Source organism: Colletotrichum jinshuiense, chromosome 6 (genome assembly GCF_051148585.1).
Source record: "Colletotrichum jinshuiense chromosome 6, complete sequence".
NCBI classification, from domain to species: domain Eukaryota; kingdom Fungi; phylum Ascomycota; class Sordariomycetes; order Glomerellales; family Glomerellaceae; genus Colletotrichum; species Colletotrichum jinshuiense.
This window is the reverse complement of record NC_139313.1, coordinates 2,904,160-2,927,758: the sequence shown is the minus strand read 5'-3', so window position 1 is coordinate 2,927,758 and position 23,599 is coordinate 2,904,160. Positions and strand designations below refer to the sequence as shown.

Here is a 23,599-nt window from a genome sequence, read left to right as displayed (position 1 = left end):
TTTTGCTCGAAAGGCAATGCAGCAATGGCCCTAAAAGCGGCGCGGCTATGCAGCTCGCAATGTGATGTTTCCCACTCGTGAGCTGTGCCTACCTACCTAGTAAGAGGCCTGATCCCTGACGGAGCCGTCGTCATACCCCTCCATCCCCTCCCTCTCTTTTCCAACCACCCCACCTTGAATGACTGGCACTGAATAAACCGGGACGAGGCTCGCTCGGCACCTGCAAGTAAGGCAGACACCCAAAGTCCAGCACTGCGCCGCTCTTCCTCTCCAGTAACACCCTTCTTTAAATTCTGTGATACCCGACGCCTGATCGCTTTAGGCCAGCCTGTACACCTAACTCTAATCACATTGTTTGTCGATCCTTACCAGACCATCAAACGGAGCCTGTTTGTGACAACAGATACCTACCCGCCGAGCCAACTCCAAGCCAGACGGTTTCCTACGTGGACATCATGACCCGATACAAGAGTACTCCTCTCTACGGCGGCGCCCTGGTGTCGGACCTTCCCGAGAAGTTCGCTGACGTCAGGTTCGTCCTCCCTTCTTCTCTAACACTCTTCTATCTCTCCAGAAACACACTAGCTAACAACACGTCGTATAGCAAATTGCGCGAGGTTCCCGACAACCAGGAAGTTTGGATCGACTCGGACGGCTTCACGAGCATCATCTTCGACATCACGGAGCGAGTCGGTCCCGCCGGCAGCAGCCCCGAGATCGATGGCCGTGCCATGACGACGCACCTCGAGGAGCTCGTCGGCGACGAGATCGACACAGTCAAGGTCTGGAACACGACCGAGACATCCTTCTCGCGACTCAGGTGGGTAGCTACTTCATACATCACAGACCTTGGCGCACTGCCATGTTGCGAAGTCGAAAAGAAAAAACACTCCATATAAAGCTAACTAGACTTTTCTGTTTTTGCGTATCACAGCTCTGACGTCCCCGCCTACACCCTCATCGCGACGCAGACGCCGCACTCAAAGTCCGGCTCCTCGTCGGCGCCCGACTTCACCGCCATCATCCTTACACTGCTGCGTCTCGAGAAGGAGTCGACCGATATCCTCATCACCATCAACGTGCCGCACATCAAGGGGGAGTACGACGAGGCGGACGTCGATCTGGAGCTCGGGAAACAAGGCAAGTTGATTGGCGACGCCGTCGAGTATGCGGCGCGCATCTGGGAGACCTTTAAGGTTAAGGATTGGACGCTGTTCCAAGAGGTCTGAGGAACTAACATTGATGGGTTATGGACGGAATGCGCGTGAGATATCGAACTGATGAATGGGTGGAATACTCTCTGTTTATCTTGTACGGGCGTTTGGATGGTTAGGAATGACTTGCACGAGGGACGACCAGTTTGGGTATGACGAGGGAGGGAGCTGCTGTACCGTCTACCAGTCTGCCCCGATATGCCTTGGATTATCTCCATGAGAACACATCAGATTTCAAAATGCGATTGATATTACATACCATGCCCTAGTTTCAATAAACCTAGGCAATAGTGTTACTTGCAGCTGACTATAATGATAAGTCGCCCAAACGAGAACCGACCTTGTCCACGCCGGGCTCTGAAACCGTTGCGGACTGATCATCTAAGTCGGGGGTTGCGCGGTTGCTGCCACCTCGTTTCGCCCATCTTTCCGCAATGATCTTCATCACTTCTTTCTGGGGACTCTTTGGATGTTCCTGCTTGACCACCTTCATCTGCTCCTTGAAAAACAACTGGTAATCGGACGGTTTCCCGGTTGCTCGCGGCACTGGCTTCGTTTGCTTCAGCTGGGCCTTGCAGGAGCCGCAGCGGTGGCGCTCCGTGTTGATGCTCTTGGAGTGGCGTTTGTACTCAAGCCCGCACTCGCAACACTCCCAGACGTATTTAAAGTCGATTTCGTACGAGTGCTTTGTCGTCACTTCGATGCCCCTCTCGCCAAAGGCTTGCGAGCATTTGGCTGCCCAAACCTTAAACTCCTTGCCATGCGGGTTCCCCGTGATGCCGTTAATCATGAAGTTGGCAAGGTGGCAGAACTCATGCGCGACGACGTTGAGGAGACGATGCTCATCGTCAATGACCTTTTCGGCCAACTCGATGGAGGCGTGGTGGCGGTGCGTCACCGACTTCTCGGTTCCGTCGGGCGACTTACTACGGACCGTCTCCCGCCTCCAGTTGGCCCTGCCCGCTGTGGTGTTGAGCTTAGTCGACCAGTTGATCTTGATTCCGCCCGTAGACTCTGCTAGAGACTGTAACCTGCCCTGGGTTATGGTATCGTCAAGTTCTCGAAAGAACTCTTGGGCGATTTCATGTTTGCTCTGCTCGAACGCTTTCTTCGTTTCCTTCTGCTTGGCGCTATCTGACTTGTTCCCCTTTGCTTTGGCCGGACCTTTTGCCGGGCTTTTCTGTGCTGGGGGCAAGACCAGTTTCTTAGGGGAATGCTCTTCGTTCCATTCATCTACAAATTCCTGGCTCCAGAATAGATCCATGCTAGGTCTATGGGGTGTTTTCGGGATCCCAAGGAGCTTCTTAGGAGACCCCAGCGTTTTGATCGAAGGTCTTGGTGGTGTCAGCGGCGGTGTTGTTGGTTTGATGTCGTCCTCTTTCGTGTTCCCATCCTGTTTGTTTGGTGCTTTAGTCGTGCTGCAAACAACAATTAGAAAATTTGAAGTGTCGATGACCTGGTTAAGCTTACATGTCCAGCTGACGAAGAGCGTCGGTCATATCGTCGGTCAGATCGATGATGGTTGACTTTGGATGCGGAGCATTCTGACCAAGCGTCCTCTCCACACTAGGCTCCCTCTTTGCAGTGCCTTGTTGAGTTTTGCCTATTTTCGATGATTTGGGGTTCGGTAATTCAATACCTGGCGCGAGTCTTCGGGGTTGTTGATATTCTAGTGTGGGCACTTTCTCCTGGCTCCGGCGTGGAAGTGGCCGAGGGAGGTTCGACGCTGGCTTCCCACGCCCGGAGAGCGTCGGAGGCTCATCTTCCTCAAATTCCGATGGCGAGCCCCCAAAGAACTCAGAGATGTCGGCTTCTGTGATCTCGGTTGCCGCGCCCACACCGTCCTGTGATTCATCGTCCGTCCCATGTGACGAGAAATCCGACGGAGATGGGTCTTTACCCCGGGCGCGCAGCTCACGTATGCCTACAACCGGTGGCTTCTTGGTTTTGACTGGGAATTCCAACAAATCGTGTCCTTCATTCCTTCCAAACGCCCCAAAGGGCTTCAGCAAAGGGTTGTCTGCTTTTGCGCCGAGCTTTCGGCGCCGTACAATCAAAGGCGCAGTCGTGTTACCAGATTTGTTCCTCCTAGGTTCCTTTCGTTCCGGTGAATTCCAACGAATTGCCTCCTCCTCAAGCTGTCTTGATGGCGACGGTTCATCGTCTTTGCTTGTCGTTTCCTGTGTTGATGCCTTGCAGGCCCGGCGGACCTGTTTACTCCTCTGTAAGACAACATCCAGGTCCGGGAACTCGTCCTCACTGGACGAGGCGAAGTTAACATATCCGGTCATCGTAAAAGTACACGGCTCAATTACTGTTGCAAATAGTTAATGCCATTCGAGGTCGCAGGCGGGTTTAGGTTTGCATGTAGAGCCGCATTGTAGATCGATCCGTGCATATTTTTGTTGCGAGGGGCAACCGGTTCGTGAGAGACCAGCCCCACATTCTAGAACATTGCCCAATTGAGTTGAACGATGTGAGGATGATACTGGCGCAGGATTGGATGGGTTTAAAGACACGTAACCTTACGGCGAATTTACATCTAAACAAAAATTCGCATGGCGCAAGGATATTGTTCCATGAGGGCTGCGCGTATCTGTTTCGCAGACATATCGATTCATTCTACACCTTTGACTTAATGCTGGAGTACCAGTCCTGCTGTCTGTGAGGTTCAATTGCTCGGCAGCGCTTTCAGCAATGAATGGTTCGGGTCATGTTCGAGGCTGTCAAAGAGCCCTCGACTGACAGACTCCAGGACCCCTGGAAAGCTTGACACAATACACTGCACTGCCCTCGGCTAGGAAGGGGTATGATGTTCCACAATCGAGTCGGTCCCCTAGATGCTCCGAGTTTCGGACGAAAGCTCCTTCGAAAAGAAGAAAAATAAGGGGAGTAAGAAGGGGATTGTTGAAATCACGAGCTCGTGTGGAATCCGGATGACGGATAAATTCCCAAACCCCGGGCCGCAGAGTTCCTATGGGCGATCGGCACGCACGGAAATTTGACAGCGTAGTCAGATTACTTTGAGTGCAACGAAGTGGCTGCAAGAGGGGATTCGACAATAATCGTGCATTAAAGATACGCGAGGCGTTGAAATGAGACCCCCACTCACCGGCTGAGAACTCGAGCACCTTTCAACTGTAACAGTCCAATTGAAACCGCTCATATCCGACCAATAATCTGGGGATGTGAGGCCGCGCGCGGGAAAACGCAGAGGCGATGCGACATTAGGTCAAGGACCTTCTTCCCGGGCGAGCTTCCGGGGCTCTTTCGATTTGCCACGCCCTACTGTATCAGGGCTGCATTGGACTTGGATCCAGGACAGGCCCTATACGGCACGGTGTCGACAAGACAGGAAAAGGAACGGGACGGCTTGGTTATGTCCTACGCAGGCGGGACAAAGAAATGTGCCGGTTGTAGGGATGGAAATCGAACGTCGTCCGTTGCGCCACGAAAGCCACTGGACGTACGGAGTACAGCACTGGCCGACTGGTGGCACTTTGTGGAGGGGGCTAGCATGAAACGCAGCTTCGGGCGATGATCTGTGGTTCGTCGCCTTTTTAGCACGATACTGACTGTGGACTGTTCGATGCGGTGGAAATGTTGATACACAAAGAGTGGGAGGCGATGGGACGATGCGATGTCGTGCGGCCCAGTCTCAACTTCAACGGGAAAGAAATGATGTCAGACCGCTGTGTCGGAAGGCATGGTGGGTTTTGATGGCAGAAGGACCGAGGCCAATCTGGGCAGATGGATTAAACCATAGCAGATCGAGATGGTTGCATTATTCGGCTTTCAAGGGGCGCAGAGCGGACACAAAGCAACTGATCTTGGTGTGGCGCGCTATCGTATATCTCAGGATATACAGTCGCTTTGTTTGCTTCGCCGTAGCATACCTTGTTGTAGTGTAGGATGCAGCCAACGTGGGAATATTCTGCCGACAGAGTGGGCAAGGGAAGACGTGTAATGACGGCATTATCATCCTTGACTGGGAGGAGACTCTTTCTTTCCTGTTGGCGGTTGCGAGATGCAGGCAAAAGAAATTGACAGACAAGGCGAGGGGTTGACGCTAAGGCAGCTTAGCATATTGCCGGGGCTCTGAAGGCTTTGATTGACTCGTTCTAGGCCGGTACCTGCATCCGACAACACATCCACATCGAGTCGCATTCCACAGTGTCAACTATTAGCGTCTCGTTTTGCCCGCCTGGCGTGTTGGAGTTCCTTGCTTTGAGCTTTTATTAGCCCCAGCCCCTCCCCACCCCGCCCCCCTTCTTCCTTTGCCCCAAACAGACGGGGGGGCTCCGGAGGCCCCAATCTTGTGGATGAATATGGCATTGGATGCAGACAATAGGAGGGGATTGCCGCTGTTCCTCACGGCGCGGTACGGATACATACAATCAGTAGTGTATGGCTCCATGAATGTGTCCCTGCTAGTTGATGCTGGATCTGGATGTGGATGGCCAATCGTCGGTGTCCCGTCTTGCCGGCCCGATCTGGGCCCAGATAAATAATACCGGAAACGTTGAACTGCCAAATGAGATTGTGAAGCTTCAGTATGAATTTCTGAAGGAGAAGGGCCGGCTGGTTGGAAATAAAGAATGGGTCAGTCAGGCAAGCGATGGGTCCTGGCAAGGAGCATCTGATGCGAATTGGGCTTTGTGTATCGAAATGGAAACAAAGCGATGAACCATTCCATCGCCCTATGGGCCCATCCTCTCGCACAACGATCCGCGGTCGAAGGAGCGTAAGGAGCCTGTGATTGTGCGACTAGATAAAGCTGGGGTCGCAATATATCAAGGCCAACAAGCTGCATGAACCAGCACCAGCGGATTCGAGTAAACGGCCATCAGAGACCAACATGGCAATGTCTGATTCAGGTTGCGATTTGGTGTCGTTGTTGATCACGTCCTAGTGGTGCTGATCCGCCCGCACTTGCTTTTGCTGGTGTCGCGACGCCACTACTCGCACGCCGCGTCTCTTCCGTGAAGACCAAACGGTGCAAGCTTCAGTACGTACACTGAGCTAGCCGCATGTGCGTATCTTGAGATAGATCATAGGGTGTCGATGCAGGATGTGCTGGCTGCGGGTACTATGTACTGCATACAGCACCTGTGTAGTGTGACGCGTTCTGGACAGGTATGTTTCTGGGTTGTCGCGGGAGAAAAACCCAGCCCTGTGCGAAGCAACACAGCAACACGAACTGCAGCATACGAGCTGGTTGGATTAGTTGGGACGTCAATCAAGCTTGTACCCCCGTCCCCGCCACAGCCACAATAGACGCGCAATTAGTCGTCGCCTCTAGCTTTTCAGTTCCGCTAATAGGTGCAGCTCCTTTGCGCCCGTCTGCTGTGTGCTAATATACATTGTGTCTTGGCCGTGTTGGCATGATACTGGGTGAACAGGCTGTGGTAAATTTTGGTGCCGATTATGCCACTTCGCATACACGACCACGGCAACCCCGGACGGGATAGTAGTAGAAGGACGTGCATGAGGATGGACACCGACATGTTAGTTGTGGCTAGGCTGGCGAAGCGGCCGATATCCGATGATAGTATGTTGTAAACCTGCTTATGCCCGCTCGGAAGGCATCCTTTCGCCCACTAACAATTTAATCCAACCTCTTATTCAAGCGACCAACGTCTGCTGGATCCCGCTTCTGTCTCTGATTGCAAGTAGCAGGTGACAGCTCGCTCAGGCCGAGGACCAAAACGTCCATGCAGGGGAAGGGAGAAAATCCGGATTTGCTTCTTTTGGGGGTTGGCTAAGGTTGAAATGTTGGAGGGCGAGTCCACCGAAATGCAGCTGGAGTCGCAGTGCATGCATAATAACTATGCAGTAGCGCCCCAGAGACGAAATGTTACCGACCCGCCGCTGTTGATACGCAGAAGTTCGTACCGCTCTTGATTTCTGCCTTCCCACTCACTGCCTTGCTGAGGCTGGACGACGAAGCTGACATCAGCCTTGTAACGCGCAAGATAGCTTCTTCATATCAATTCGGAAGGTTGGAAATGCTAAGGGGTGCCTGCAATGCACCCCGAGGTGCGAATTGGAGTCTAGTGCATGGTAGGTATCGGGGGAAAAGAGGACCAAGGCGCCGCGAGAGAAAAGTGGACGACTGTCGGAGGGTTAGAAGGAAGCACATGAGGCATCAGCTCGGATCGCCGTCGCCGCGAACAAGGGTGAGTATACTCGGAAAACAGCTTGATTTGGGGGGCGAGCAGAAGACGCCGGGCATGTGAAGTAGAGCGGGTTCGACGAGGGGAGGGAGGACGTTTCCATCACTCTTCTTTATTCTAGAAGGAAAGCTTCTCTCGACGCTGGGTTTGTCAACCCGCTGTCGTAAATAATCAGGCGCTCATGGACAAGGCCGAAACGGCCAGTATGTAGACCAGCAACACTGGGACCAAGGATCAAACGCCAAAACACCAGACGTACCCGCGACGAGACGAACCCTCACACTCACTCTCAGCCGGACCGTCGGACAGTCCTCACCTCCAGTTGCCCAATTGCCCTTGACCTTAGAGAGATGATTTGGAGATGAGTTGGAGATGACCTGGAGCTTCCCCTGGTCTGCAAGTACCGGAACAACCGGCTCTGCTCTATGCAGAGTCTATAGTTTCCAGGTGTCAGGCACACCAGGCAACCTTACCCCGGTCGCCCCTTCGTGTGGTGTTTGTCAGCGGCCAATTGATGGATGGAGTGGCAATGGAACATCCCCGTTGTGCCCCACGAACCAGAAAGGCAGATTGACAGATACAGACTGACAGCTCTTCGAGGGTGGGCAAGCCAAGCCGCAATGACGACGCGTTTACTGACTGCTCTACTGAACTGATAGGTACGTTTGGCATCCTAGGAGCCAGCCAGGCCAGGCACGGAGTTACGGGCTGCTAGGAACCGCCTAGATGATTACCTAGGTAGTGTACATGGTACGGCGTGCCGACAGGAGGTAAGGTACGTACTGTCGTTTGATCCTGTCACATATGCGTCGAGTAACCCTTAGCCCACCCATGTCTCTTGAATAAACACTGTGAGAGATTCGAGTTTGGTTCCTGGATCATGCGCGACGGGACAGAAGCAAGGCATCCATCTCCCTTTCCGGATTGAACTACAAGATGCGTCCTGTCCTTTTCATACAAATTGCAGGTGTCTTCGTATTATACACGAGATTAAACATCGAGCGGGATCACTACGATGTAGGACAAAGATAATGCCGAGTCAGTTACTTTTGGCAATAGGGTGGAACGCTGGCAACAATAGGATGAGAAGTCGAAAAAGCCAAAAAGTCATAACTAGCCGAGGCTGAGTATGAGCATTTTGCACTTGGTGATTCCCTTCTTTTCCAGTGAGGGGGAGGAGGGAGGCAGTGCCTGCTAGGAAGAGAAAAAAAAAAAACACTGCGGAGGAGTTCTTTTCTGCCCTGTCGTGCCTGTCATTGCTCCCCCTGACCTAGGCACGAGGTTTCCCGCCCTGGTCTGGCTTGGCTGGCAGTCTGACACTGTCACTGCCGGCCAAAACCTAATGGCAGTGGCAAAGACAGCTCTCGCCAGCAGTCGAGCGACCGGCAACCTTGTCTTCGGCGTTGCGCCAGCATTTGAATGATGTAGCTTACACTGTGATAAGATGCGTACTTTGTACACAGTGTGTAATTTGGGCCCATGAGCGGCACTTACCATGGTACCAACCCATCCCACCTCTCTCCCGTCGCCCACAGACACGATGAGTTGCCCGCCCCTGCTCCACTTCCTTGCCCAGCTGGGCCTGGCTTCCCCGTTCGACCAGTTAACATGCAGGAATCACCGCTCAGCCACGCTTTCCGTCCCAGAGAACGACTGAAAATCCCACTTCCAGACGTGTTCCACTCGCACCCGGGCACTTCCTTGGATGAGATCGGCCCTCTGCGACTCCTGCCCCCAAACCTGGACAACAGGTGGATCACGGCTCGCTTTGCCTTGTCTGACTTTGGTTCTAATTCTGGGTTCTGGCGCATCTAACTCCCGCCTGCTCTCGCCTATCCACCCATCCTTGTCCTGGCCTCTCTGTCTCTCCTTTTTCTCCTACCAGACGACGCAACACTGAGCAAGAAGGAAGGGTGGGAGAGAGAGGGGGGGAAAAAAAAAAAGGAAAAAAGGAGACACGCCTTGATTCTTGTATTCTCCCCTCTCTTTTCTTAGTGATTGTGTACCTTTGATTGACCAGTGACCCAGCCTCCCTCTTCCCTCTTCGTTGGTGACGAGCGAGTAATCCTCTCTATCTCTCTCCCACTACAGGCTGTTTCTTTTTCTCTTCCACTACCCGTGCCACCCCCCCCCACCCCTCGCTCTCTCTTCTTGCACCCTATCCCTTAACCGCCCTAAATCCTCCCCCCTTTTGTGGCGTGGCGTGGGTGTGTGCTTGTGTAAAGGTACCGACACCTTAGCTCAACTCCAGTAGCACCACTGCCACTTCACCTTCTTCCTTCCTCTTACCTTTACATCCCTCCTCCACACCACAACCGGTTCGCACCTTCTACCAGAACCCGCGTTCCGTCACCCCTTTCTTCCCTCTTACAACTTTTTTTTCTCTTGGACCTTAATTCATCACGCTCGTTTGTGAGACGGCCAACCCAGGCAGTCGCGTAACCAACCCCATCTCTACATCACAGTCAATCGCTTCGCCTTCTCCAGAGTTGGCTCAGCTTTTGAACTACTGCAAGGCCAGACAGTGCTTTGCTTCCAGTAACGCACCGCAACTTGCATCTGTCCCCGGCTCCCCAACCCCTTTGGTTTGTCACTTCCCAAAGCATCACCAAGCCAACTCCGCCAGTTGCTTTTATTTTGCTTCCACGGCCCCCTTCCCTCTTCCAAACGGATCAATATTTCCACGCCATCGAGCCACTTGACAGTCTTCGACTCGGCAACGCAACCACTGTCGCTATCTACTCTGGTTGTGCCGGCCACATCAGTTTGGGCTCACAAAAACCGGCCCTTTCCCTGATCCCTCTACCCCCCCTCGAATCCAACCTCATGAGTTTTAGACGGTTAGTCGACCAATCTTCCACCGCGAATGCCCGACTTTCTGCATTTTGCACAATTGCCGCCAATCATTTCGCTATCGTGGGATTGACGCGCTTAATACTTACACGCTTGGCTAGATAATCGCCTACGAAAATGTCGGGATACCCAGCCGCCGGAGGAGGCGGTGGTGCCGGTGGCCACCAAGACTACGATGATGGCTACGGCCAACAGGGCCGTGGTCACGGAAATGGAAACGGCAACCAGCAGACCGATTCGTACTACCAAGACGATCAGCAATACTACGACCAACACGGCTACGACCAACACGGTCAGCCTCAACAAGGTGGCGATGGCTACTACGACGAGTCGTACGTACCTCCAACTTCTTCCAGTCTTGTCTCATAACTGACCATGCGCGCGCGTGTAGGGGCTACTACAATGCTGACCCGAATAACGCATACCATCAAGATGGTGGCTACTACGACAACAATGAGCAATACCAGGACGATTATTACAACAATAACAACAACAACAATGGCGGCAACGGGTACTATGATCAAGACTACAATCAAGGATATGGCTCTGGAGCTCGCCGACAGGGCTCTGAAGAAGATTCCGAGACTTTCAGCGACTTCACCATGAGGTCGGACATGGCTAGGGCCGCCGACATGGACTACTACGGCCGCGGCGATGAGCGTTACAACAGTTACGACCAAGGTGGTGCTCGTGGTTTTAGGCCGCCGTCTTCTCAAATTTCCTATGGCGGCAACCGTTCATCTGGTGCTTCTACCCCTAACTACGGCATGGACTACGCCAACATGATGTCGGCTGCATCGCGGGAGCCATACCCTGCTTGGACTTCGGATGCTCAGATTCCCTTGTCTAAGGAGGAGGTTGAGGATATCTTTCTCGATCTGACCTCGAAGTTCGGTTTCCAGCGTGACAGCATGCGAAACATGTACGATCATTTCATGACTCTACTGGACTCGAGAGCTTCACGTATGACCCCTAACCAGGCTCTGCTGTCTCTCCATGCCGACTACATCGGCGGCGACAACGCCAACTACCGAAAGTGGTACTTCGCCGCCCACCTGGACTTGGACGACGCAGTGGGATTCGCCAATGTGAATGGCAAGGGTCTGCGGCGCAAAACCAAGAAGAAGAAGAAGAAGACCGAAGCCGAGAACGAAGCCGAGGCCTTGCAGGATCTCGAGGGCGACAACAGCCTCGAAGCTGCTGAGTATCGCTGGAAGACTCGCATGAACCGCATGTCTCAGCATGATCGTGTGCGCCAGCTCGCTCTGTACCTGCTCTGCTGGGGTGAAGCCAACCAGGTTCGCTTCATGCCCGAATGCTTGTGTTTCATCTTCAAGTGCGCCGACGACTACCTCAACTCTCCCGCCTGCCAGAATCTGGTCGAGCCCGTTGAGGAGTTCACCTTCCTCAACAACGTCATTACGCCCATCTACCAATTCTGCAGAGACCAGGGCTACGAAATCTCGGACGGTGTCTACGTTCGTCGTGAGCGCGACCACAACCAGATCATTGGATATGACGACTGCAACCAGCTCTTCTGGTACCCCGAAGGCATCGAGAGAATTGTCCTGGAAGATAAGACGAAACTCATTGATGTTCCTCCTGCCGAGCGCTACCTCAAGTTCAAGGACATCAACTGGAAGAAGTGTTTCTTCAAGACATACAAGGAGACTCGGTCGTGGTTCCACTTGCTTGTTAACTTCAACCGTATCTGGATCATTCACCTGACCATGTTCTGGTTCTACACTGCTGCCAACGTCCCCAGTCTAATTGTCGGCCCTTCGTACGAGCAGCAGGCCAACCAACAGCCCTCGAAGGCCCAGTTATACTCTTTAATCGGGCTTGGTGGTACTATCGCTTCCCTTATCCAGGTTTTCGCAACTTTGGCTGAATGGGCATATGTCCCTCGTCGATGGGCTGGTGCGCAGCATTTGACCAAGCGCTTGCTGTTTTTGATTCTTATCCTGGTCATCAATGTCGCCCCTTTCGTCTACGTCTACGTCATCCCCAACCCCAACAAGAAAATCGCCGAGATATTGGCCATTGTGGAGTTCATCATTGCGCTCCTCACCTTCATCTTCTTCTCGGTCATGCCACTCGGCGGTCTGTTTGGAAGTTACTTGACGAAGAACTCGCGCAAATATGTTGCCAGCCAGACTTTTACCGCAAGCTACCCACGATTGGCTGGTAATGATATGGCCATGTCCTACGGCCTCTGGATTTGTGTTTTCGGTGCCAAGTTTGGAGAATCATATGTCTACCTGACCCTCTCTCTTAAGGATCCGTTGAGATACCTCACCATCATGCAAATCGACTGTGTCGGCGACAAAATTATTGGCGACATTCTCTGCAAGAACCAACCGTACGTTCTATTGGGTTTGATGGTCTTCACCGACTTGATTTTCTTCTTCCTCGACACGTACTTGTGGTACGTTTTGATCAACGCTCTCTTCTCCATCGCCAGGTCGTTCTACATTGGTTCCTCCATCTTGACGCCTTGGAGGAACATCTTCTCTCGTCTGCCGAAGCGTATTTATTCCAAGATCCTCGCCACTACGGATATGGAGATCAAATACAAGCCAAAGGTTCTGATTTCTCAGGTGTGGAACGCCATCGTCATCTCCATGTACAGGGAGCACTTGCTGGCCATCGACCACGTGCAAAAGCTTTTGTACCACCAAGTTCCCTCTGAGCAGGAGGGCAAGAGAACCTTGAGAGCACCTACTTTCTTCGTCTCCCAAGAGGACCACTCATTCAAGACTGAGTTCTTCCCCACCGATAGTGAGGCTGAGCGCCGTCTGTCCTTCTTTGCTCAGTCGCTGTCAACTCCTATTCCGGAACCCTTGCCCGTTGACAACATGCCGACCTTCACGGTCCTCATCCCTCATTACAGCGAGAAGATTCTTCTTTCTCTCCGTGAGATCATCCGCGAGGACGAGCCGTACTCCCGAGTCACCCTGCTTGAGTACCTCAAACAACTTCACCCTCACGAGTGGGACTGCTTCGTCAAGGACACCAAGATTCTTGCTGACGAGACTTCTCAATTCAACGGCGACACGGAAAAGAATGAAAAGGACACGGCCAAGAGCAAAATTGACGATCTGCCATTCTACTGCATTGGTTTCAAGTCTTCAGCACCTGAGTATACACTTCGAACTCGTATTTGGGCATCTCTTCGCTTCCAGACTCTGTACCGCACGATTTCTGGCTTCATGAACTATAGCAGAGCCATCAAGCTTCTGTACCGTGTGGAGAATCCCGAGGTTGTTCAGATGTTCGGTGGTAACTCTGACAAACTGGAGCGAGAGCTGGAACGCATGGCCCGCCGCAAGTTCAAGCTTTGCGTCTCCATGCAGCGCTTCGCCAAGTTTAAGAAGGAAGAGATGGAAAACGCCGAGTTTCTGCTTCGCGCGTATCCCGACCTTCAGATCGCCTATCTCGACGAGGAACCTCCCTTGGCCGAGGGTGAGGAGCCCCGCTTGTACTCTGCACTCATCGATGGACACTCTGAAATCATGGAGAATGGCATGCGCAAGCCCAAATTCCGTATTCAGCTCTCTGGCAACCCCATTTTGGGAGACGGCAAATCCGACAACCAAAACCACTCGATCATCTTCTACCGCGGTGAATACATTCAGCTCATTGACGCCAACCAGGACAATTATCTCGAGGAGTGTCTCAAGATTCGATCCGTTCTCGCCGAATTTGAGGAGATGAAGACCGATAATGTCAGCCCGTACACTCCCGGTGTCAAGAACAATACTGCGGCGCCCGTCGCCATTTTGGGTGCTCGCGAATACATTTTCTCTGAGAACATCGGTATTCTCGGTGATGTTGCTGCCGGAAAGGAGCAGACCTTTGGTACTCTCTTTGCTCGTACCTTATCTCAAATCGGTGGTAAATTGCATTACGGTCACCCTGATTTCCTGAACGGTATCTTCATGACAACTCGCGGTGGTGTGTCGAAGGCCCAGAAGGGCTTGCATCTCAACGAGGATATTTATGCTGGTATGACTGCTCTCTTGCGTGGTGGCAGAATCAAGCACTGCGAGTACTACCAGTGTGGTAAGGGCCGTGACTTGGGTTTCGGCTCCATTCTTAACTTCACAACCAAGATTGGAACTGGTATGGGTGAGCAGATGCTCTCTCGCGAGTACTACTATCTCGGAACCCAGTTACCCTTGGACCGTTTCCTCTCCTTCTATTACGCCCACCCTGGCTTCCATCTCAACAACATGTTCATCATGCTTTCGGTTCAGATGTTCATGATCTGCCTCCTCAGCTTGGGTGCCCTTCGCCACGAGACGCAGGCCTGCTCGTACAACCGCGACGTCCCCATCACTGACCCTCTGTTCCCCACTGGATGCCAGAACACCGATGCGCTCATGGACTGGGTGTACCGCTGTATCTTGTCCATCATCTTTGTGTTGCTGTTGGCTTTTGTGCCGCTAGTGGTTCAGGAGTTGACAGAGAGAGGTCTCTGGCGTGCCGCCAAGCGTCTCGCCAAGCAATTCAGCTCGCTCTCGCCGTTCTTCGAGGTCTTCGTTTGCCAAATTTACGCCAATTCGGTACAGCAGGATCTCTCGTTTGGCGGTGCCCGGTACATCGGTACTGGTCGTGGCTTTGCGACTGCTCGCATCCCCTTCGGAGTCTTGTACTCGCGTTTCGCTGGTCCTTCTATCTACTTCGGATCTCGTCTCCTGATGATGCTTCTTTTCGCCACCGTTACCATTTGGCAAGCGGCCCTCGTCTACTTCTGGATATCCCTTCTTGCTCTGGTTATCTCGCCGTTCTTGTATAACCCGCATCAATTCGCTTGGAGCGATTTCTTCATCGACTACCGGGACTATCTCCGATGGCTCTCCCGCGGCAACTCTCGCTCTCACGCGTCATCGTGGATTGCTTTCTGCCGTTTGTCCCGAACTCGTATCACGGGTTACAAGCGCAAGGCTCTCGGTGATCCGTCCGGCAAGATGTCGTCCGACGTACCCCGCGCGGCTATCACGAACATGTTCTGGGGCGAGATTCTTACTCCCCTACTCCTTGTCGCTGTTACCGTGATCCCGTACCTATACATCAATGCTCAGACTGGTGTTAGCACAGACAATAACCCTGGCAAAAATGTATGGAAGACCAACTCGTTGATCAGAGTCGGTGTTGTGGCGCTCGCCCCTATCGCAGTCAACGCCGGTGCCCTGATGCTCTTTTTCTTTATGGCCTGCTTCATGGGACCTCTTCTCAGTATGTGCTGCAAGAAATTCGGCAGCGTGCTTGCGGCAATTGCCCATGGTATCGCTGTGATCATGCTGCTTGTCTTCTTCGAGGTCATGTTCCTCCTCGAGTCGTTCAACTTCGCGCGGACTTTGCTCGGCATGATCGCCGTTGTGGCGATCCAGCGATTCGTCTTCAAGCTGATCATCTCGCTTACCCTGACGCGTGAGATCAAGACGGACCAGGCCAACATTGCATTCTGGACGGGCAAGTGGTACTCTATGGGATGGCACTCGGTTTCCCAACCCGCTCGTGAGTTCCTTTGCAAGATCACGGAGCTGAGCATGTTTGCCGCCGACTTCGTCCTGGGCCACTTCTTACTCTTCATCATGCTGCCGGTCATTCTCGTTCCCAAGATTGATATGCTTCACTCGATGATGCTGTTCTGGCTTCGCCCTGGGTACGTAGTCGCTCTTTTCTTTTTGCATAACCGGATATATGCTAACATTTTGTAGACGCCAAATTCGCCCTCCTATCTACTCCATGAAGCAGTCCAAGCTGAGACGCAAGCGTGTGTTCCGATACGCCATCCTGTACTTCACCATGTTTATTGTTTTCATGGCCCTTATTATTGGCCCGGCTGTTGCGCGTGACCTCATTCCTATGGACATCTTCAAATCTCTCAACACCGAGGATCTGGCCCTCATTCAGCCCAACGATCTGGAGAACGACAACACCCGGAACGAAACGGAAACCGGCACAGGAAACCCATCATACTCGGGAGCTTATCTCACTATGCAGTCAACAACAGGGAAGGCGGCAAAGACTGCCAGCTCGGAGAGAGTTCGCCTGTTTTAGTAGGGACTTGTACTATAAACGCATTGGAGGAGGTCGGTCAATATCGCAGTCGCTTGTTTGCGGGGTTCATGGTTCGTCAAGTACTGAGCCACTGTGATCCGGGCAACGCGACCCGGAATTTTAATGTCCATTGTCAGGCGTGTTTAGTTTCTTTTAACGGCTAGCTATTCGCTTCTCCCTTCGTTTTTTTCTTTTGGTTCGGTCAGGGAAATATGGCTGGCATGGAATCACGGCTGCTTTTTTAGAACTGCAGACTACGTATATCGTCAATAGTTCAGAATAAGACTGGACGGGCGTATAATCAAGTCAAATTTTGTTCAGAAGACCATGCATAAGCGGTGATGTCTAGTATCTCATAGAATGAGTTGCTGCACGCCCCCCCCCCCCCCCCCCCCCCCCCCCCCTGTCCCCTTCATTTTTATTTTTGATGTAAGTCAATAAATAGGTGTTCATTCGCTGAGCATGCATGGGTGCCTTTCCTGGGTTTACCAGACTTCAACAGAGCTGCTGGGTCCAGGAGTGCACTTATCTGATGAAAACCCCTTGGACGCGAATGAAGGGTGGATGCCGAGAAGCAGAAGCAATGGTCATGGATAGTCTAGATAGAGATGGAGCATGTGTAGATTGGCTGAGTTGGCATGAAGAAGCTGACCTAGGACACCTTGCTTGGTTACCACCCACTAATACGTTATTCTGTGGCAAAGAAGCAAAATCCCGGGTGCCCCCGTTTCTCTCTCTCTCTCTCTCTCTCTCTCTCTCCTCTCGCTGTCTCAAGACCGGTCAGAGGAATCGTCCTCTTGCTGCGGTAGTGGTACTAATTCCATGACACTCGCGCAGCTCGAGGTGGTGGGTAGCGCACTACAGCATGCATGTACACTATCGCTGCCCCTGAATTGCATGCAAGTAATTTTGAGCCAATCAGGGCGGTGGAGACTTTGGCCAGGGGCGCGCTTGGGGAAAACCCGTGTCGGAAGTCCTGTCACTTTTGGGCACATCAATTAATTAGCACCTGAGCGCACTTTCTCCCACCTTTTGTCGGTTATTGACGAAGGTATCTGTCTATCTACCTGTGTCTGCATGACACTACTGCCGTCACTCGTAATCCGTTACACCGCTACTTAAGGGACCCTAGATGGCGCAGTTCCCGATTCTGGTTTGATCTGTTCCACCTTGCCTTGACAAGACCCGAATCCAATCCCGGCCGTTTGACTTGGGAACCTTTGCGCCAAAGATTCTCCAATACATCTTTCGGCACTCACCGACTCCCGTCTAACACGATCCTCTTTTTCTCCCAGCACCGGAGTCTCCGGCCGTTGTCCACCCGACTGACGACGCACTGCACTTCACCTCGCCTCGTCTCTAACGTTGCCTGCTGAACAATCGCTTCGCGGCACTTCTATTGTCGATGCTGTAAACCCCGCCCATCGACCGTCGCATCTTCCCCAGTTGTTTCGCCGGAAAGCGATCATGGACGCAGGCGCAGCCCAAACGAAGGTGGTTGCCTGGCTGCACGAGGCCTCTGAGGCCTTCCAAAAGGTCCCCGGATCTGCCGTCCTCATTCGATACGTCCAGTCGAGTTACCAAAACGATCCTATTCGCTCCGGTATCGAGCTGGTCCTCTTCATATTCTTCGTCCGCTATCTTCTCTCGCCTTCATATTCGACCCAGAAGCAAAACTTCATCAAACTTCGCGATGATGTACGCTTGATGATATCACCCCACTCTCCTGAACTTGACGCCGCAGCGGCCGCTAACCATAGTTGCTAGGAAATTGATGAACTGGTGGAAGATTGGACTCCTGAGCCTCTCGTGGCTCCCCAAACGGCGCTCGAGGAGCTTGAGGCCGAGAGGTTGCCTGTCATGGTTGGGTACGCTGTTTCCCCATGTACTACCCTTCTTGGAGCAATCGAACTAACTTTACATCCATTAGACCTACCGGACCCAAGACCAAGCTCGCAAACGGCCGCACCGTCACGAACCTTGCCTCGTACAATTTCTACAACTTCAATGCAAACGAACAGATCAAGGACAAGGCTATTCAGACACTGCGCACCTATGGTGTGGGCCCATGCGGTCCTCCCCAATTCTACGGCACCCAGGACGTGCACATGAAGACTGAGGCGGATATCGCAGCCTATCTTGGTACGGAGGCCTGCATCGTCTATGCCCAAGCCTTTTCCACAATCTCGAGTGTCATCCCAGCCTTTTGCAAGCGTGGTGACATTATTGTCGCCGACCGCGCTGTCAACTATTCTATTCGCAAGGGTATGGAGGCCTCCAGAAGCACCGTCAAGTGGTATGCTCACGGTGACATGGACGACCTGGAACGTGTCATCCAAAAGGTGGTCAAGGATCAAAAGGGCAAGAAGCTGACACGAAGATTCATCGTCACCGAGGGTCTGTTCGAGACTACGGGAGACAGTGCCGACCTACCCAGACTTGTGAGTAGTCTATCTTGATGCTATCGATGCCGCCTGGCAGGAAACAACTCGTCGACTAACCAGACTCGAAGGTTGAAATGAAGGAAAAGTATAGGTTCCGCATCATTTTGGATGAGTCTTGGTCCTTTGGCGTCCTTGGCCGAACTGGTCGCGGTCTTACAGAGGCGCAGAATGTCGATCCTTCTCAAGTGGATATGATCGCAGGCTCCCTCGCTGGTCCTCTGTGTGCAGGCGGTGGTTTCTGTGCTGGGGCTACGGATGTAGTCGAACATCAGCGCCTCACGGCAGCGTCTTATACTTTTTCGGCTGCTTTGCCTGCCATGCTTGCGGTTGCGGCCAGCGAGACTCTCAGCGTCTTGCAGTCTAACCCGGACATTCTTACACAGTGTCGGGAAAACATCAAGGCCATGAGGGCGCAGTTAGACCCTCGTAGCGACTGGGTTGTTTGCACGAGCTCGCCCGAGAACCCAATTATGTTGCTGGTGCTCAAGTCCGAGGTTGTCGCAACGCGCAAGCTCACAAGGGAGGACCAGGAACGGCTACTCCAAGACTGCGTCGATGAGGTGAGTTGAGCCACTCTCGTGTCTACTCGAAGGAAAAGACACAATGCTAACAGCAGATCCTTTTCTCTTCAAGGCGCTTGCCAACGGGGTTTTGATCACGCGTCTAAAAAGCATGCCTATTGCCAACAATCTCGACCCCAAGGATGACAGCTGGCAGATTCAGCCGGCGCTCAAGGTGTGCATTACCACAGGCTTGCCGAAAAAGGACATTGAGAAGGCAGGTGTGACGATTCGACACGCTATTACCAAGGTTTTGACCAGAAAGCCGAGCACTAAGTCATCATAGCAAGGCCCAGGGCATGCTTTGAACGACGCGATGGCATGTACCAAACTGTATGGCTTTTTAGAGCAGTAATCCGAGTGGCGAACATCGTCAGCTTTGCTTGGGATTCAGATGGACATAGAATGGACTGCAGGCGATAGAAGTACGATTTCTTTCCTGTCTCCTGCACAGCAGAAGACCTTCAGGCGCGCTCAGGCTATTTGGGCACTTGAATACCCGGTAGAGCTCCTGGTTTCGCATGTAATGACATAATACATACTACTAATTGATAGAATCTGGTCGGGCTGGTAACATGGAAAGGCTGTCGCACCACTCTTGAAACCCTCGGGGTGCAGCAGTGAGCCCAAGCCTTCGGGATTGCAGCAGAGACTGACTGGTCTAGAAAGACGGGAGAGACAAAGGCGGCACACCCACTTCCCGTCTGCAAGTCGGCGCCGGATCCATCCTCGGCGACAACCAACTGTTCCGGCACCTAGACTCCCTCAATCGTTTCCCTCCCCGGATCCCCTCCCCCCGCATTTCCTTCGGGTCAGGCAAAGCATTCAGGGCTTCCGCGGCCTCGGCTTCCTATATGTTCTAGGCTAACATACCTTGACGAAGCCTTTCTCCGTCCATTCCTGACCTAACCCGACAGCTTTGATGACTTGTTGGGCGAGCCCCGCCTTATGCACCCTGTCTTGACAACCTGGAAGCCGATCCTTGACAAAGCTCACACCTGGCAGGTACGGTACGGGCGGTCCGGTTTAGTAGCTTGCTTTGAAACAGATATCCGTGAGAAGTTACCCTCCGAAGACGGCTTAGTACCGATTTAGTCACCTGCCACAGCGCGGGGGCAGTAGTCAGTCGCCCACCATGGCCTATGATGTTGCGATATTATTTCGATGTTTCGAGGCGAGAAAGGGTGAGCATATAACCTCAAGATACCTTACCTTGCCTCGGGCTGTATAAAGACACCTCGACCCCTCGTCCCTTTATGAACTCTCGGATCCATCCATCACACAATCGTTCTGCGATTTGGGAAGACCGTCTTATTTGCTGCTCGTTGCCCTTCTTTGTACCTACAAGCAAAACCATCACTCATTAACTGTGGGTTAACAAACGAGCATATTCTTGCTCGTCTCTCTTTACACAAGAGCTCCATGCCAAGAACACTTAGCATTCCCATCACCGGGGATTGATATGCTGACCTTTATTATGAGGAAGGGGGTCGCCAAGGTTCGCAATATCAGCTATTTCCTCTGTGACCAAGCTGAACAACAGCTGTGGTGTTTGGGCCCTTGAAGATCAAGCTGTATTATAGTCGGCAATTCACAATAATTATAGCTCGGGAGATCGAATTTTGGAGTAAGTTCGAGACACGCGTTCCTTCTTGCAGGTACCCAAGGTAGTTGATGGGCCTTTCCTCACTTGCGCCGCATGTTACAAGTTGAGCCCATCATTCCTGTCCCTGACTAAGTCTCTCTCCCTCCATCCCTCCATTCCTCCCTTCCGGTTCGTCTCCCACGAACTCCCCCCATGAGCTTCATCTTAGCACGTTCCTGTGGCTCTTGGTATTTACCAAGACTGCCTGAGGAGCACCCGCCGGGTTAGTGGCCAGGTGCCACGGGCATGGGACACGGCGGGCCAGAGAAATATTTGATTACGCCGTGCCTCCCGCCCCTCTCCGCCCAACGTTGGGTTTCCCTCCATCTCGTTGTTCTTCTTCATCTCGCCTTGCATCTTCGCCTGTCCGTGTAGCCCAAAGCTGTCTCAACGGCCATCCGTTCTTTTTTGCTCATGTCGCTGCTTTGCTTGTAGTCTCTCGTTTCCCCTGCCATTCTTTACACTCATTCAACTTGATTAACTCACACGCTGTCATCGTTGCAGAAACCCACTTTGAACAATTCTGTTACGACCGAACACAGCATCGACAAGAGTCTCAAAAACTGTCTCTATCATTACTTCCTCTAACACGTTTGCTTTGCCTGTGTTGGCCTTGAATTGATCGCCTACGGCTTGTCAGACTTGTTCAAGATGAAGCCAGCCGGTCTCTCAACAGTGCTGCTCGTCGCCCTCGCTAACTTATCGGCTGCTCACCCACAGGGTAAGAGATCATGCACATCCCCTGGCCGCTGCTTAGGGAGATAACGAGTATTAACAGGTACTTCTAGGCACTAGAGGTGCCAAGAGAGCGATTTCCATCCTCGATGAAATCGTCGTCACTCAGAGATCCCGTACCGAGCCCACCGAGGTGCCGCAAATTGTGGTTTACGTCGACAAGGAGGGGGCGCCTTTGGAAACGGCTACCAGAACAGTGCGGTTCGTGCCCGCGTCTAGGGCGCTCAAGCGTCCCTCCAAGGCTTTGAGCTTGGACACTCGCTCTGGGGATGTTTCCTCTAGGACTGCCTTTCCACAGTCTTACACTGACTACTCCCCTCCAACCTCGAGCATTTCTGCTTCGCCGTCATCAGCATCCGCTTCGCCAACCCCCTCGACCTACCCTGTATCGAACTCGACCATTCCCGCGTCGAACTCTACCCTCAATGGCATTGCTTACGCACCCTATACAGCGTCGGGGCAGTGCAAATCGGCAGCGCAAATTGATGCTGACTTTGCCGAACTGAAGGGCAAGTACTCGATTGTTCGCACCTACGGCACCGACTGTGACCAGATTACGAACGCCCTCACTGCGGCCAAGAAAGCCGGTTTGAAGCTCTTCCTGGGAATCTTTGACATCAGTTCGATTGCAGCCCAGGTTCAGACCATTGTCGCGGCAGTCGGCAGCGACTGGTCTGCCATCGATACCGTTAGCGTGGGTAACGAGTTGGTTAACAATGGCAAAGCCAGCGCCCAGCAGATGGTCACGCTCGTGGGCCAGGCTCGACAACTTCTCCGGGCTGCTGGGTACAACGGCCCCGTTGTTATCGTCGATACGTTCGTGGCGGTACTTGCCAACCCCGAGCTGTGCGATGCGTCAGACTATTGTGCCATGAACATCCATCCTTTTTTCGACAGTAACACGGCGGCGAAGGATGCAGGCCCGTTTGTCACCAGGGTGGTGGGCGAGGTTCAAGCCAAGCTCTCGGACCGAAGCAAGCGAATCGTCTGCACTGAGACGGGATGGCCATGGCAGGGGAACACCAATGGTGCAGCGGTGCCAGGCATCAATGAGCAGAAACTGGCCATCGAGTCGATCAAGGAAGCTTTCGCAAGTCACCCAAATGATGTCATTCTCTTTTCGGCCTTCAACGACCTTTGGAAGCATGCCGAGGCAGCCACCTTCAACGCAGAACAATACTGGGGCATTGGGGGTGTTTACTCGGATTCTGGAAAATAAGTCTCGGAAATGAAAGCAACAGGTTTGGTCGCTGTACGTGCCGGCTGCGGGCAGACCAAGGACGAGACAGATGCGAACAAGAGATGGCTGGGCCAGTGGCGATTCAAAAGATTATTTGTCACCTATGCACAAGACAGTTTCCTGTGATCAGTTTTCCCCTGAGAAGGCGCACTTCTTATTCTGTCAATATTACAGTAGCTGCGTAATGTTTCGGGGCGTTGCAAGAGTGGCGTCAATGAGCTGTTGATATGTTGGCTCAGAATTGCTCCAGAGACGTAGTTGCATATATTCCGGCCTTGGCTCAGGTGTTGCTAGGCTTGAGATAGCCCGTGCTCGGATTGACATTGCGCCCCTCAGGCATGTACTGGTACTTCTACGTCTAGGCCCTGGGTTCTCCCAGAGCGACCAATTCAACGTATCAGGTCCCATGGGAAAAAGGACAATAGAGAAGCCCGCGGCACGGTGCGGTGAAGTTCCGGAGAGGACGGATGGGACGAGAGAAACAGAAACATACAACTGTGGACCCTTCTAGCGCTGTTTCTGGCATGATTTCCTCAGGCCAATTGTGGCAGTGGCTGCGACCCTGGAACGATGTGCAGGATCTAGCTCTTCCCGATCACCCGACAAGTCAAGGTACCCTACCTATTCGTACATGACGAATACATGGTACTGGCAACTTGGCAC

General features: G+C 52.7%; 5 protein-coding genes across 5 annotated transcripts; 4 read left to right on the top strand and 1 right to left on the bottom strand.

Annotated features, from left to right (window-relative positions):
- Nucleotides 1–455: 455 nt before the first annotated feature.
- EsH8_VI_000734 (Ran GTPase-binding protein MOG1) lies at nt 456–1,229 on the top strand (the record flags this gene model as incomplete). Its single annotated transcript, XM_083271987.1, has 3 exons — nt 456–532; nt 605–820; nt 935–1,229. 3 exons carry the CDS (start codon nt 456–458, stop codon nt 1,227–1,229), a joined length of 588 nt encoding a protein of 195 aa, XP_083127161.1.
- Nucleotides 1,230–1,521: 292 nt separating this feature from the next.
- On the bottom strand, nt 1,522–2,478 carry EsH8_VI_000733 (SprT-like family-domain-containing protein; the record flags this gene model as incomplete). The annotated part of the gene is made up of 1 exon (XM_083271986.1): nt 1,522–2,478. One exon carries the CDS (start codon nt 2,476–2,478, stop codon nt 1,522–1,524), a length of 957 nt encoding a protein of 318 aa, XP_083127160.1.
- A 7,882-nt stretch (nt 2,479–10,360) lies between these two features.
- Nucleotides 10,361–16,312, top strand: EsH8_VI_000732 (1,3-beta-glucan synthase; the record flags this gene model as incomplete). The annotated part of the gene is made up of 3 exons (XM_083271985.1): nt 10,361–10,575; nt 10,635–15,914; nt 15,970–16,312. 3 exons carry the CDS (start codon nt 10,361–10,363, stop codon nt 16,310–16,312), a joined length of 5,838 nt encoding a protein of 1,945 aa, XP_083127159.1.
- A 1,467-nt stretch (nt 16,313–17,779) lies between these two features.
- Nucleotides 17,780–19,602, top strand: EsH8_VI_000731 (serine C-palmitoyltransferase LCB1; the record flags this gene model as incomplete). The annotated part of the gene is made up of 5 exons (XM_083271984.1): nt 17,780–18,010; nt 18,080–18,180; nt 18,243–18,753; nt 18,825–19,316; nt 19,390–19,602. 5 exons carry the CDS (start codon nt 17,780–17,782, stop codon nt 19,600–19,602), a joined length of 1,548 nt encoding a protein of 515 aa, XP_083127158.1.
- A 2,010-nt stretch (nt 19,603–21,612) lies between these two features.
- On the top strand, nt 21,613–22,915 carry EsH8_VI_000730 (glycoside hydrolase superfamily; the record flags this gene model as incomplete). Its single annotated transcript, XM_083271983.1, has 2 exons — nt 21,613–21,682; nt 21,750–22,915. The coding sequence occupies 2 exons, from the start codon at nt 21,613–21,615 to the stop codon at nt 22,913–22,915; spliced, it is 1,236 nt and encodes a 411-aa protein (XP_083127157.1).
- Between the last annotated feature and the right edge of the window lie 684 nt (nt 22,916–23,599).